The 12,114-nt window shown below is 41.0% G+C and overlaps 1 protein-coding gene across 4 annotated transcripts; it reads right to left on the reverse strand.

Annotated features, from left to right (window-relative positions):
* Positions 1-3,157: 3,157 nt before the first annotated feature.
* zn235 (Zinc finger protein 235) lies at positions 3,158-8,253 on the reverse strand. Of its 4 annotated transcripts, none has more exons than XM_014209704.2 (6): positions 6,542-8,253; positions 6,351-6,454; positions 6,184-6,247; positions 4,917-6,012; positions 3,875-3,919; positions 3,158-3,509 (listed from the first exon to the last, which is right to left on the reverse strand). In XM_014209704.2, the coding sequence occupies exons 1-4, from the start codon at positions 6,846-6,848 to the stop codon at positions 4,928-4,930; spliced, it is 1,560 nt and encodes a 519-aa protein (XP_014065179.2). In that variant the 5' UTR covers positions 6,849-8,253; the 3' UTR covers positions 3,158-3,509; positions 3,875-3,919; positions 4,917-4,927.
* Between the last annotated feature and the right edge of the window lie 3,861 nt (positions 8,254-12,114).

Raw genomic sequence — 12,114 nt, forward strand, 5'->3', positions numbered from 1 at the left:
CACCTGCTGCTGTATCATATTGTTGCTGCTATTAAAAGGAATCAAATTGTTAAAAAAAAAATGCCTTTCAATTAAGTGAATACAAATATAACAAGCACACGTTGTCCTTCAACAATTTTACTAATAAGTTAAAGTTAAAAAATACAGAATTAGCATACAACCTGAATTTAAAAGGAATAAATGTATTCCTTCAGTTAAAAATAAGTAAATCAAGAGAGAAAGCTAAGGGTTAGTAGTCTCAAAACTAACTAAAGCACCACACTGAGAATGCACTCTAATGCTGATCAATGTAACAGTAGAAAGATTAAAAATAGAAATCTGAATATTTTTTTTTAAATTAATTACAAAACTGTATAAAAAAATTGCTAACTAGATGCTAACTTTACATGAAGTAAAGTTATGGGGCTTGCTTTAGCTCCTTAAAGTGGAAGAAGTTGAACCAGTTTTACTTTACTATTTAAAGCAAAGCATTTACTTTAAATAGTGCATTCGGAAAGTATTCAGACCCCTTGATTGATCACATTTTATTACGTTACAACCTTATTCTAAAATTGATTAAATTGCCCCCCCCAATCTACACACAATACCCCATAATGACAAAGAAAAAAACAGGTTTTTAGAAAATGTTGCAAAAATTTTTATGAATAAAACTGAAATTACATTTACATAAGTATTCAGACCATCACTCAGTACTTTATTGAAACACCTATGGCAGTGATTATAGCCTCGAGTCTTCTTGGGTATGACGCTACAAGCTTGGCACACCTGTATTTGGGGAGTTTCTCCCATTCTTCTCTGAAGATCCTCTCAAGCTCTGTCAGGTTGGATTGGGAGCTTCACTGCACAGATATTTCAAGTCTCTTCAGAGATCGATCGGGTTCTTGTCCGGGCTCTGGCTTGGCCACTCAAGGACATTCAAAGACTGGTCCCATAGCCACTCCTGCGTTGTCTTGGCTGTGTGCTTAGAGTCATTGTCCTTTCGGAAGTTGAACCTTCGCCCCAGTTATATGTCCTGAGTACTCTGGAGTCGGTTTTCATCAAGGACCTCTCTGTACTTTGCTCCATTCAGCTTTCCCTCGATCCTGACTAGTCTCCCAGTCCCTTCACTGAAAAACTTCCCCACAGCATGATGCTGCCACCACCATGCTTCACCGTAGGGATGGTGCCAGGTTTCCTCCAGACGTGACGCTTGGCATTCAGGCCAAAGAGTTCGATCTTGGTTTCATCAGACCAGATAATCTTGTTTCTCGTGGTCAGAGTCCTTTAGGTGCCTTTTGGCAAACTCTAAGCGCTCTGTCATGTGCCTTTTACTGAGAAATGGCTTATGTCTGTCCACTGTACCTTAAAGGCCTGATTGATGGAGTGCTGCAGAGATGGTTGTCTTTCTGGAAGGTACTCCCATCTCCACAGAGGAACTCCAGAGCTCTGTTAGAGTGACCATCGGGCTCTTGGTCACCTCCCCGACCAAGGCCCTTCTCCCCCGATTGCTCAGTTTTGCCGGGCGACCAAGAAGAAGAGTCTGGTGGTTCTAAACTATTTTCATTTAAGTATGATGGAGGCCACTGTGTTCTTGGGGACTTTCAGTGCTGCAGACATTTTTTTGGTACCTTTCCCCAGATCTGTGCCTCTACACAATTCCTTCAACCTCATGGCTTGGTTTTTGCTCTGACATGCACTGTCAAGCACTGTCAACTGTGGGACCTTATATAGACAGGTGTGTGCATTTCCAAATCATGTCCAATCAATTGAATTTACCACAGGTGGACTCCAAGTTGTAGAAACATCTCAAGGATGACCAATGTTAACAAGATGCACCTGAGCTCAATTTCAAGTCTCATAGCAAAGGGTCTGATTACTTATGTAAATAAGGTATGTTTTTTTTTTTTTAATACATTTGCAAACATTTCTAAAATCCTGTTTTCACTTTGTCAGTATAGTGTAGTGTGTAGCTTGAAGAAAAAAATAATTTAATCCATTTTAGAATAAGGCTGTAGTGTAACAAAATGTGGAAAAAGGGAAGGGGTCTGAATACTTTCTGAACGCACTCTAGTCAAAGTTATATTTAGTAAAACAATTGGTCTGATTACTTTGATAGACTACTATATCAACCGTATTGCTTTGGATTGTGGGGCAGTAAGATCACAATGTCTAAACTACAGTTGGGTGTGAAAACTGAAAGAAGAATAACATCGGACAAAGAGATCTGTCAGACGATGGTAATAAAGGCAGGATCATGTAGACAATCGTAGGAAAGAAAAGCAACTCAATCCATGCTGGGGGTTTCAGATAAATAGGTGCATTTCGTAAACATGTCAATGAAGTTTGATTTTAGTTTAATGATGATGTAATTATCAAACAGTAGAGTATTCATAGGTCCGTTGTTCAAAGTCAGATAGAAAATGCTTTCTGAATATGAAGACTTGCTGTTGTGGTGGAAGGGAGGAACTCATAAGGAAACATTTAGGCTATTATTTGGGGAGGGAAATATGATGGTACATCTAGTGATGACAGCTCTTTAAAAGTATTTTAGTGGTAGTTTAACTATTTGAATGAAAAGAAAAGCGGAGGTATGATATTTTAGGCCGAGCTCTACCCATGCTGGTGACGCTCAGGCCCTACCCTACTGGAGCCCGATTTCTCAACCCAAAATTAGAAACACAGTAACTTCCTCAATTAGTATCAATAGCTAATCTCGGTCTGTACCTTGCTTCCTGCACTGCCCCATGCGCTCCTCTGCTTGTGTGAGTACCCATAGCAACGGCTACATTTGGGCTGCACAATGACGAGACAAGAGATGTTACCTGACGTTAGCTAGCTACTTTTCGTCACTAAACTCCGACAACAGCTGTACCCTTTTATGGATATGCTAATTTATGCACATTTGTAGTTTATTAATGTTTTAAATATTGTTTTAGTTAGGATGGCCTGAACATGTGAAAATTTGTGTGGTGTCTTTAACTTGAACAGTTCAATAGTTACTTTTGCAGAGTATTTTATGCAAATGTATAGTTATAGTCTATCAGTTTTAAAGAATTTTAAGTTAGGATAGCCTGAATGTTTTAAAGTTGGGTCTTGTAACGTTAGCTTAATTGGCCAAGGTGCCAGACCATTTTGAATACCTACCTCTGTATTCCTATGGTTCTCATCCAAACCCATGTTAATTTATGAAACATTTTATTGGTTATAGTTTTAAAAAGTATATACAGTACCAGTCAAAAGTTTGGACACACCTACTCATTCAAGGGTTTTTCTTTATTTTTACTATTTTCTACATTGTAGAATAATAGTGAAGACGCAAACTATGAATTGACATATGGAATCATGTAGTAACTAAAAAAAAGTGTTAAACAAATGAAAATATTTTATATTCTTCAAAGTAGCCACTCTGCCTTGATGACAGCTTTCTCAGGATGGTACGGAAGGTTCCGCTGTGACCAGAGACAGGTTCCTCTCTTCACGTCCACACGCAACATATCCCAGAAGATCCACACCAGCGACTCCAGAGGAAGCTGCAAAGACAAAGTTAATTCAATGGTTTCCATATTGTATCTGTATATAGATCAGGTGCTAGTCCGGAACAATCAGTTTGGCCGCTAAGCAGTGGTATGCATGTATGTGATAGAGATATATATATATATATAGATAGATAGATAGATAGATAGAGAGAGAGGTAAGTCACTAAGGCTACATGTCCAAGTGTAGAAGACATTTATATTAATCTATTATATGAATGTTAATCCCCCCAAAATTATTAGCATCATGTATGGAGAATCAAAAACTATGAGTGAACGGTTTCAAATCTGATATTATGAAAGTAGGAAGGTGATGTTCTGCCTGTTCTAGGTTAGATACATCTACAGGTACTGTTACTTACCTCCAAGAGATTATGTTTCCTCAGACCATAGTACCTCTGGGGATTCTGGGAATAAAGAAGAGGTGAGTGAGTAGCTTGGTTCTAGAGTACTGGTGCACATCCTAACTGGTTTAGCTTACTCATAACAGAGTCCGAATGGAAAGTAATAAACCAGAGAGAATTCTGATAGAATTAAAACCCATTTAATTCAATGAATTATAATTGTTACTCAAAAACAAATTGCCACTTTGAATAGACAAGGGTTTTCCTAGGTTGAATATAATGGAAATTGTAAAGTGATATCAAGATAGTTCAATAAAGCCGTCGATAAAACTAACCATAATAAAACCTCTAAAGCCAACCATTGACAGCCTACCATTCCAGGTCAGCACTCTCGCCTTGCACCTGCTGGGTCGCCAGATCTGTTTCAAGGGCCAGGAGTGCGCTGGCACCCAGGGAACCTATGGATTTGCTATTCTGCCATGTCGATGTCCAGAAAGTGACAGTCATCGTCACGCTCTTCCCTGCACCCTCCTCCTCCCTATGTCCAGGTACGAGACGAGCCGAGCAGCGCTCTCGACCACCTACAGGCCTAGCTCACCCAGGCACCTGTCCAAAGCTTCCTGCATTCGTAATTGCTGTTCTTTGGTTCACCACTGCACCAATACAAATTCATAAGGATGTTTAAAATCTTCACCTGTAATAACTTATACATTAACAGTCCACTCTGGATGAAGCATCAAGCCAGCTGAACTGAAAACACTACCACTACACACAGAGGGTAGTGTTCAATGTGGTAACTATCCAAACTGTTAAAAACAAGGACCCAGTGTTCATATGAAAACCACAGTTGTGTTGAGCCATTCCCCTTACAACTAGGGCCAGGAGTTTTTCCCTGGTCTGGTCACGCAGTGAGAAAAAACTCCTGGCCTTGCCTATAATTACACCAGGCGGAGTAGTGTGAAGTTGCCCCTACACACTGATCTTGGGTCAGTTTTAGATGTTTTCCTACTAATGGTTAAGGTTAGGATTGGAGAAGAGAAAGCTGATCCTAGATCTGTACCAAGGGGACACTTAGGGCAGCACAATGTCCTGTGGCCTGCCACCAGTGTGGACGAGGAGGTGCCTCTTCATGTGACTGGACTGGGTGAAGCACTTCCCGCAGTAGACACAGTTAAATGGTTTCTCTCCGGTGTGCACCCTCTCATGCATCTTCAGCTGGTGCCTGTGGGAGAAGCGCTTGGTGCAGTGGCTGCAGCTGTACGGTTTCTCCCCCGTATGGACCCGCATATGACTCCGCAGTTGCGCCGGCTGAGGGAAGAGCTTTCCACAGAGGCTGCACCGGAGCTGCCTCTTGGGCGAGTGAGATGTTAGCTGGTGCGGCTGCTTTTCTATGCCTTTCGATGAAAAATTGGTGCCTCTGTTGAAATTCAGGAAGGGAGCTTGCTTCCCTTTTTGGGGAACCTGGTGGAGAGTAACCCTTGGGGATGAAAAGCTGTTTCGGTTGGACAGTCCATTGAAATCTGGCATCTTGGACATTGATCCTACAGTTGTCCCTTGCTCTGCATGTTGAGTGTCAGTGGGACACTTTGTCTGTCCAGATTCCATTCCCCCTCTTCTTCTGTTGTCCACAAGCTGCCTGCCGTCTGAACAGACATCTCCAGATGTCACCTCTTGGCCAGTTATGCTCCATTCTGAACTCATATCTGCCTCCACTTTAATGGGAACTGAGTCCACCATCACCACATCAGACACCCAGTCCAGAGAGCCCAAAGCAGACATGCAGACCCCAGAGTTACCAGACACCCCTCTCCTCTCTGGATGTCCAGACAGCCTCTTGGAGTCTGGCCCTGCATTGTGAGGAGCATTCACAGTTTGGTTGTCAGTCTCTTGGTTCTCTGTCCATTGAGACAGGCTGTATGATATGGGTTGATGGTCAGTTTCCCAGGTCACACCCTCAGCAACCTGATGGTCCTGTGTTGCTCTGTTGTATTGTGATGCTGGATGCTGGAACGTCTGGTTTTCAGGTTCTATATTGAGTGAGGTGTCTGGAGCTCTGTGTCTGTTGCCCTGCTGGTCCAGAAGGTCTGTGGTTTCAGTAGATGACGAATAACCTGGTTCACCCTCCATGACCTTCTCACTGACCAGTTGGACAATCTCTGAAATGGTCAATGTAAAGCACAACATCAGCTTCCTGTAGTGAAGACGGATTCTTTTTTGCCTTATTTATTGGTTATGGGTAATGACTAAGAAGTTAATAAAATACTGCAATAAAGGCTTCACTCAACAAAGTATAAATTGCATAGATTTGATTAGTTGCATAAAATTACCTTCTGTTCTGCTGGTGCCAAGGTTCTCCATTTTGATAAGAGGTGACTCTTGCATATCTGCCATCTGTTTTGTATTCATCAGAAAATTTGATTAGAAAAATATCCCCACCGCCATTTGAAATATGAAAAGACAAATCATCAATTTGACCGTGTCAACGACAACTAACCTGCATGCATCCATCCTGGTCTGTCGCTGTGCGTCTTGAGTCTTTCCAGTTCGTGACATCCTTTGTAAAGTTGTCCCCTTCACTGTAGGAAAAACGATTCTCCACTGCACCAGAAAAGATAAACCCTCAAACGTTATATATTCTACATTTCAAATTATTTTGAACGTGTTTAAATAAGGTAAAAAACCTACAATATTCATGCCTGCCTGTTGACTTTCCAACGAAGCTCTCTCTTGCTCGGGCAACAAGATCTGTGTCGCGCCTGTGAACTGTGCGTCGCAGGGCTCCGAATTTCTCTGTGCTCCGTTGAGAATTCTGGTATTTTGTCAAAAGCAGCTTCCTCCGCAGGTTATCGATTTCTTTCTGACTATGTGAAATTTCCAAACGTAAAGCAGCATGGCCGTCATCTACAAGTTTGCAGATTTCGGTAACGGCTGCATTCGCCAAAACCTCAATTATTGAAGCTAGCTGAGCATGAAAGGCGACGCTATCGCACATGTCCTTGGAACTATGTAAATGTTACACAATTATGTTATAGTAAATTGCAGTATTCAGTCAACGTTTTGAGAACTGAAAGTTCACAATATAGACGGTACACTACACACAGAAATTCATTCCGGAAACAAAACTAAGGCAACTTCCTGGATTCTTTTTCAAAATAAAGGTTGGTTTTTAAAATAAAAATTGGTTACACACACACGACTTGTTAGTTGTACCTTTGAACTTTGCCACCAGCTGCTCTATCATGTTGTAGGTGCTGCTAAAATGAGTCTAATGTTTTGAAAATCCGCCTTCCTTGTCCTCCAAAAAAAAGTTCACTATTAAGTTAAAATACAAAAATACAGAATCAGCAAACAACCTGAATTTAAAGGTAATAAATATATTTCTTCAGTTAAAAATAAGTAAATAACAGAGTAGGCTAAGGGTTAGTAGTCTCAAAACGAACTGAAGCACCGCACTGAGAAAGCACAAAACAATTATGTAAATATAATGGATAAATAGCCAATGGGATTCCTAGCTAACAACATTTCGTTATTTGTTTTTACAAATTAGAATATTGTAAATGAAAAAAAAATACATTGGTAACTTAACATTAAGTAAAGTTGTGGGGGTTGCTTTAGCTCTAAACGTATTTTAGTAGTGGAAGAAGTATAAAAAGTTAACTATTTTAAGCAAAGAAGTTACACATAGCCCAAGTTAAATTTGGTAAAATAGTTGTGATTACTTTGATAGACTACAATATTAACCTTATTGCTTTGGATTGTTGCGCAGTTAGATCACAAAAATGTCTAAACTACAGTTGTTGAGTGTGAAAACTGGAAGAAGAAAGACAAAGCTATCTTCTGTCAGACGATGGGAATAAAAGGCAGGATCATGTGGACGACACTCGTAGGAAAGCAAAGCAACTCAATTTTTTTTACCGGGGGTTTCAGATAAATAGATACATGATTGACTTTGGTAAAAATGTCCGCGTAAATACATTTAGATTTTATTTGATCAAACAGTACAGAGTATCTTAGGAAACTCACATGTCTGCTGTTCAAAGTCAGAGTTTTTTTTAATACAATTTATATTTTACTCGTCTTGTTTCGCAACAGTACAACTTTAGTCAGATGCAGTGTCGCTTTCCCTGCTACAAATACATTCATTGGTTGTTGTGGTCCGTCATAAAATGCAGTCCGTTTCGAAACGAGAGAAAATAAATCATGGCACTGCAACGTTGTTGCTGTTGCTTTCTGAATTTGAAGACTTGCTGTTGTGGTGGAAGGAAGAAACTCCGAAACATTTAGGCTATTATTTGGGGTGAGATATGATGGTACATCTAGTCATGACAGCTCTTTAAAGGTATTTTAGTGGTATTTGAAGAACTATGTATGTTGACAAAAATATAAATTAAACATGTACAATTTTGGTCCCATGTTTCATGAGCTGAATGAGAGAATTTGGCAGTACGTCCAACCAACCTCACAACCGCAGACTATGGCGTTGTGTGAGTGAGCGGTTTGCTGATTTCAACATTGAATATGGTGGTGGGGTTATGGTGTGGGCAGGCATAAGCTAAGGATAACATACACAATTGCATTTTATTGATGGCAATTTGAATGCACAGAAATACCGTGACGAGATCCTGAGGCCCTTTAAAGTGCTATTCATCCGCCACCATCACCTTATGTTTCAGCATGATAATGCACAGCCCATGTCACAAGGATCTGTACACAATTCCTGGATGCTGAACATGTCCCTGTTCTTCCATGGCCTGCATACTCACCAGACATGTCACCCATTGAGCATGTTTGGGATGATCTGGATCAACGTGGATGACAGTGTTCCAGTTCCCGCCAATATCCAGAAACTTACCCATGCCGGTCACCTACCCATATCCTACCCATGCCGGTGACCCACCCATGCCGGTACCCTACCCATGCCGGTGACGTTCAGGCCCTACCAGCGACCGATTGCGCAACACAGTAACTTCCTGTTAGTATCCATAGCTGATCTCGGTCTGTCCCTTGCTTCCTGCGCTGCCCCATGCGCTCCTCTGCGTGAGTATCTATAGCATTGCTTTTGATTGATATGCTAATTTATATATTTGTAGTTGATATAAGTTCAACAATTTGAATTTAGGATAGCCTGAACATGTGAAAGCTGGTTTGGTTTCTCCAGCTTGAACGGTGGAGTTATTTTATGCAAATCTGTAGTTGATAAAGATCTTAGAGTGAAGTTAGGATAGCCTGAATGTTTTTAAGTTGGTCATGTAGCAAAACCATTTTGAATAGCTACCTCTTTTTTCCTATGGTTCTCATTCAAACCCATGTTCATTTCTACCAATTTGTTGTGTATATATAGTATCAAATCTTTTGACAAGCAATCTAAGTAGGGCCCGTCTAAATATGTCAATGTTGGTTTGGAGTTGATCATTTAAATGGTGAAAGAGGAGATACTGTAAATGTAGATTTAAAAAATGTTACCATTCTAGTATATGGCACTTTTTTTTGCCATTGAAATGCATTGGTATCCACAGCAACGGCTTCGTTTGGGCATCTCAACGACGAGACATGAGAGCTGTTAGCTGACCTTAGTTAGCTGCTTTTCGTCACTCTAAACTCAGACAAACAGCTGTAACTTTTTGATTGGCAGTAGATCATTCTGCTCCGATTGCAGATTTGAATACCAGAGAAGTAGAACTCAATGTCTTACCCTCTAGGTTTTTATCTAAAGTGCTGGAAAAGTGGTCAAAGTTGCAGATTTGTCAAAAGTTGCATTGTTCACCGTGAATGGATGTTGGAAGTCTGGGAGCTGATGTCACAATAGGACCTTTACAATGTTGAATAAAAACTAGAAGTGAATAAAGGACTAAAAGCTCAGTAGTTTAAAAAGTACAAAACGGGCTCCTGAGTGGCGCAGCGGTCTAAGGCACTGCAGCTCAGTGCAAGATGAGTCACTACAGACTCCCTGGTTTGAATCCAGGCTGTATCACAACTGGCCATGATTGGCAGTCCAATAGGGCGGCGCACAATTGTCCCAGCGTTGTCCGGGTTTGGCCAGTGTAGGCCGTCATTGTAAATAAGAATTTGTTCTTAACGGACTTGCACATTTAAATAAAGGTTCAATACAAATTTTAAAAGATATAAAGAGTTCCATGCAAGCACACTGGTCCTGACCTCTCTGCACATTTAAAGTTTGAATGACGTTTCTAGCTTAATGTGTAAGAGGAGTAGCCTTCCAAATAATAATACTTCATATTATTATGACAAAGATTTAAAGTGGGGTCTCTTGCATCACAAGCCCCATTTCATAATCACATTGGTAATAGGGCTGTATGCAGCGCAGCAAACATGCAGCATGTATGTAATGGCTTATATCGTCATTTACAGTAACCTGCAACCACAAAATACTGGCTTCACCTACTTTCAGATACTACTGGTGCTCAGGGTTTTCCTGGCTATCAAGTCTACTTGCTCCTGCCAAACCCTACGCCACGCCCACGGATGTCAGTTTTTTTGTTGTTGTTGTCTGGATCTGAGTACCTCTCCGAACATTCACCACCGAATGCAAACGCATCTGGGTCCGTCTGATTGGTCCAGAAACCGATGGGTTGGGCCAGAGCCAGAACACACTGGATTAAAACTGCAGTTAGAACACATTTTATTGGCTTGAATAATCTGATTGGTTAAAGACGATCCAATCGCTGATGACTATATTTTGTACAACACCCATAGTGCCCCTCATCACCACAAACAACTTCAATGATGGTAGTCTCAGACTAAAATATGTAGTGAACGACAGAGCAGCTGAAGAATTTCGAGTGAGTCCTCAGGCTAGCTCAGGATCAGATCTCTGTAAAATGAACAAATTGTCAGACACGCCAGAATAGAAATAATGGAATACGAATGCACAAGTAAAGAATATAAAACCTATGGGACACAGACACTTATGAGGTGTTTGTGCGTTCCTGGTGTAACTCGGGCAGTTGTTGTTGCCATCCTGTACCTGTCCCGAAGGTGTGATGTTCGGATGTACCGATCCTGTGCAGGTGTTGTTACACGTGGTCTGCCAATGCGAGGACGATAAGCTGTCCGTCCTGTCTCCCTGTAGCGCTGTCTTAAGCGTCTCACAGTACGGACATTGCAATTTATTGCCCTGGCCACATCTGCAGTCCTCATGCCTAGGCACATTCAGGCAGATGAGCATGGACCCTGGGCATCTTTCTTTTGGTGTTTTTCAGTAAGTAGAAAGGTCTCTTTAGTGTCCTAAGTTTTCATAACTGTGACCTTAATTGCCTACCGTCTGTAAGCTGTTAGTGTCTTAACCTGTCCACAGGTGCATGTTCATTCATTGTTTATGGTTCATTGAACAAGCATGGGAAACAGTGTTCAAACCCTTTACAATGAAGATCTGTGAAATTATTTGGATTTTTACAACTTATCTTTCAAAGACAGGGTCCTGAGTTTATTTATATTCGTCTATTTATTATATGAATGTCAATCTAAGCATTCTTTTCAGTAGCATCATGTATTTAGAATCAAAAACAAAGAGTGAGCGGTTTCACATCTGATATGAAAGCAGGAATGTGATTTTCTGTGAGATAAATCTACAGGTACTGTACTCACCTCCAGGAGATGAGGTTTCCCCAGACCATGGTAGTTGTGGGGTGAGTGAGTAGCTTGGTTCTACAATGCTGGTGAACATCTTAACCTGTCTAGCCTACTCAAAACAGAGTCACAATGGAAATGAATAAACCATAGAGAATTCTGATTGAATGGGTTCTATGAATTCTAATTTTGGGACTCAGAAACTCATTGCAACTGGCATGTGAATAGACAAGTGTTTTTCTAGGCAGAATTTGATGTAAATGGTAAAGGGGTATCAAGATAGTTCAATAAAGCCCTCTATAAAATCAACAATATTAAATCCAACCACCTACCATTCCAGCCAGCACTCTCCCTCCTTGTACCTGCTGGGTCATCAGGTCCATTTCCCAGGGCCAGGAGTGCGCTGGCATCCGGGAACCTGTTGCTCTTGTGCCATGTCTATGTCCAGAAAGAGGTCATCGTTGTGCTATTCTATGCGCCTTCCTCCTCTTCCTGCATCCAGGTAAGAGAGGAGCCGAGCAACGAGCTCTCAACCACCAACAGGCTTTGCTCACCCAGGCACCTGTCCAGAGCTTCCTGAATTCTTAATTGCTGTTCTGTGGTTCACCACTGCAGCAATACAAATTCATGATGTTTAAAATCTTCACCTGTAATAATTTATACATTATCAA

The sequence above is a fragment of the Salmo salar genome, chromosome ssa08 (assembly GCF_905237065.1).
Source record: "Salmo salar chromosome ssa08, Ssal_v3.1, whole genome shotgun sequence".
Lineage (NCBI taxonomy): Eukaryota > Metazoa > Chordata > Actinopteri > Salmoniformes > Salmonidae > Salmo > Salmo salar.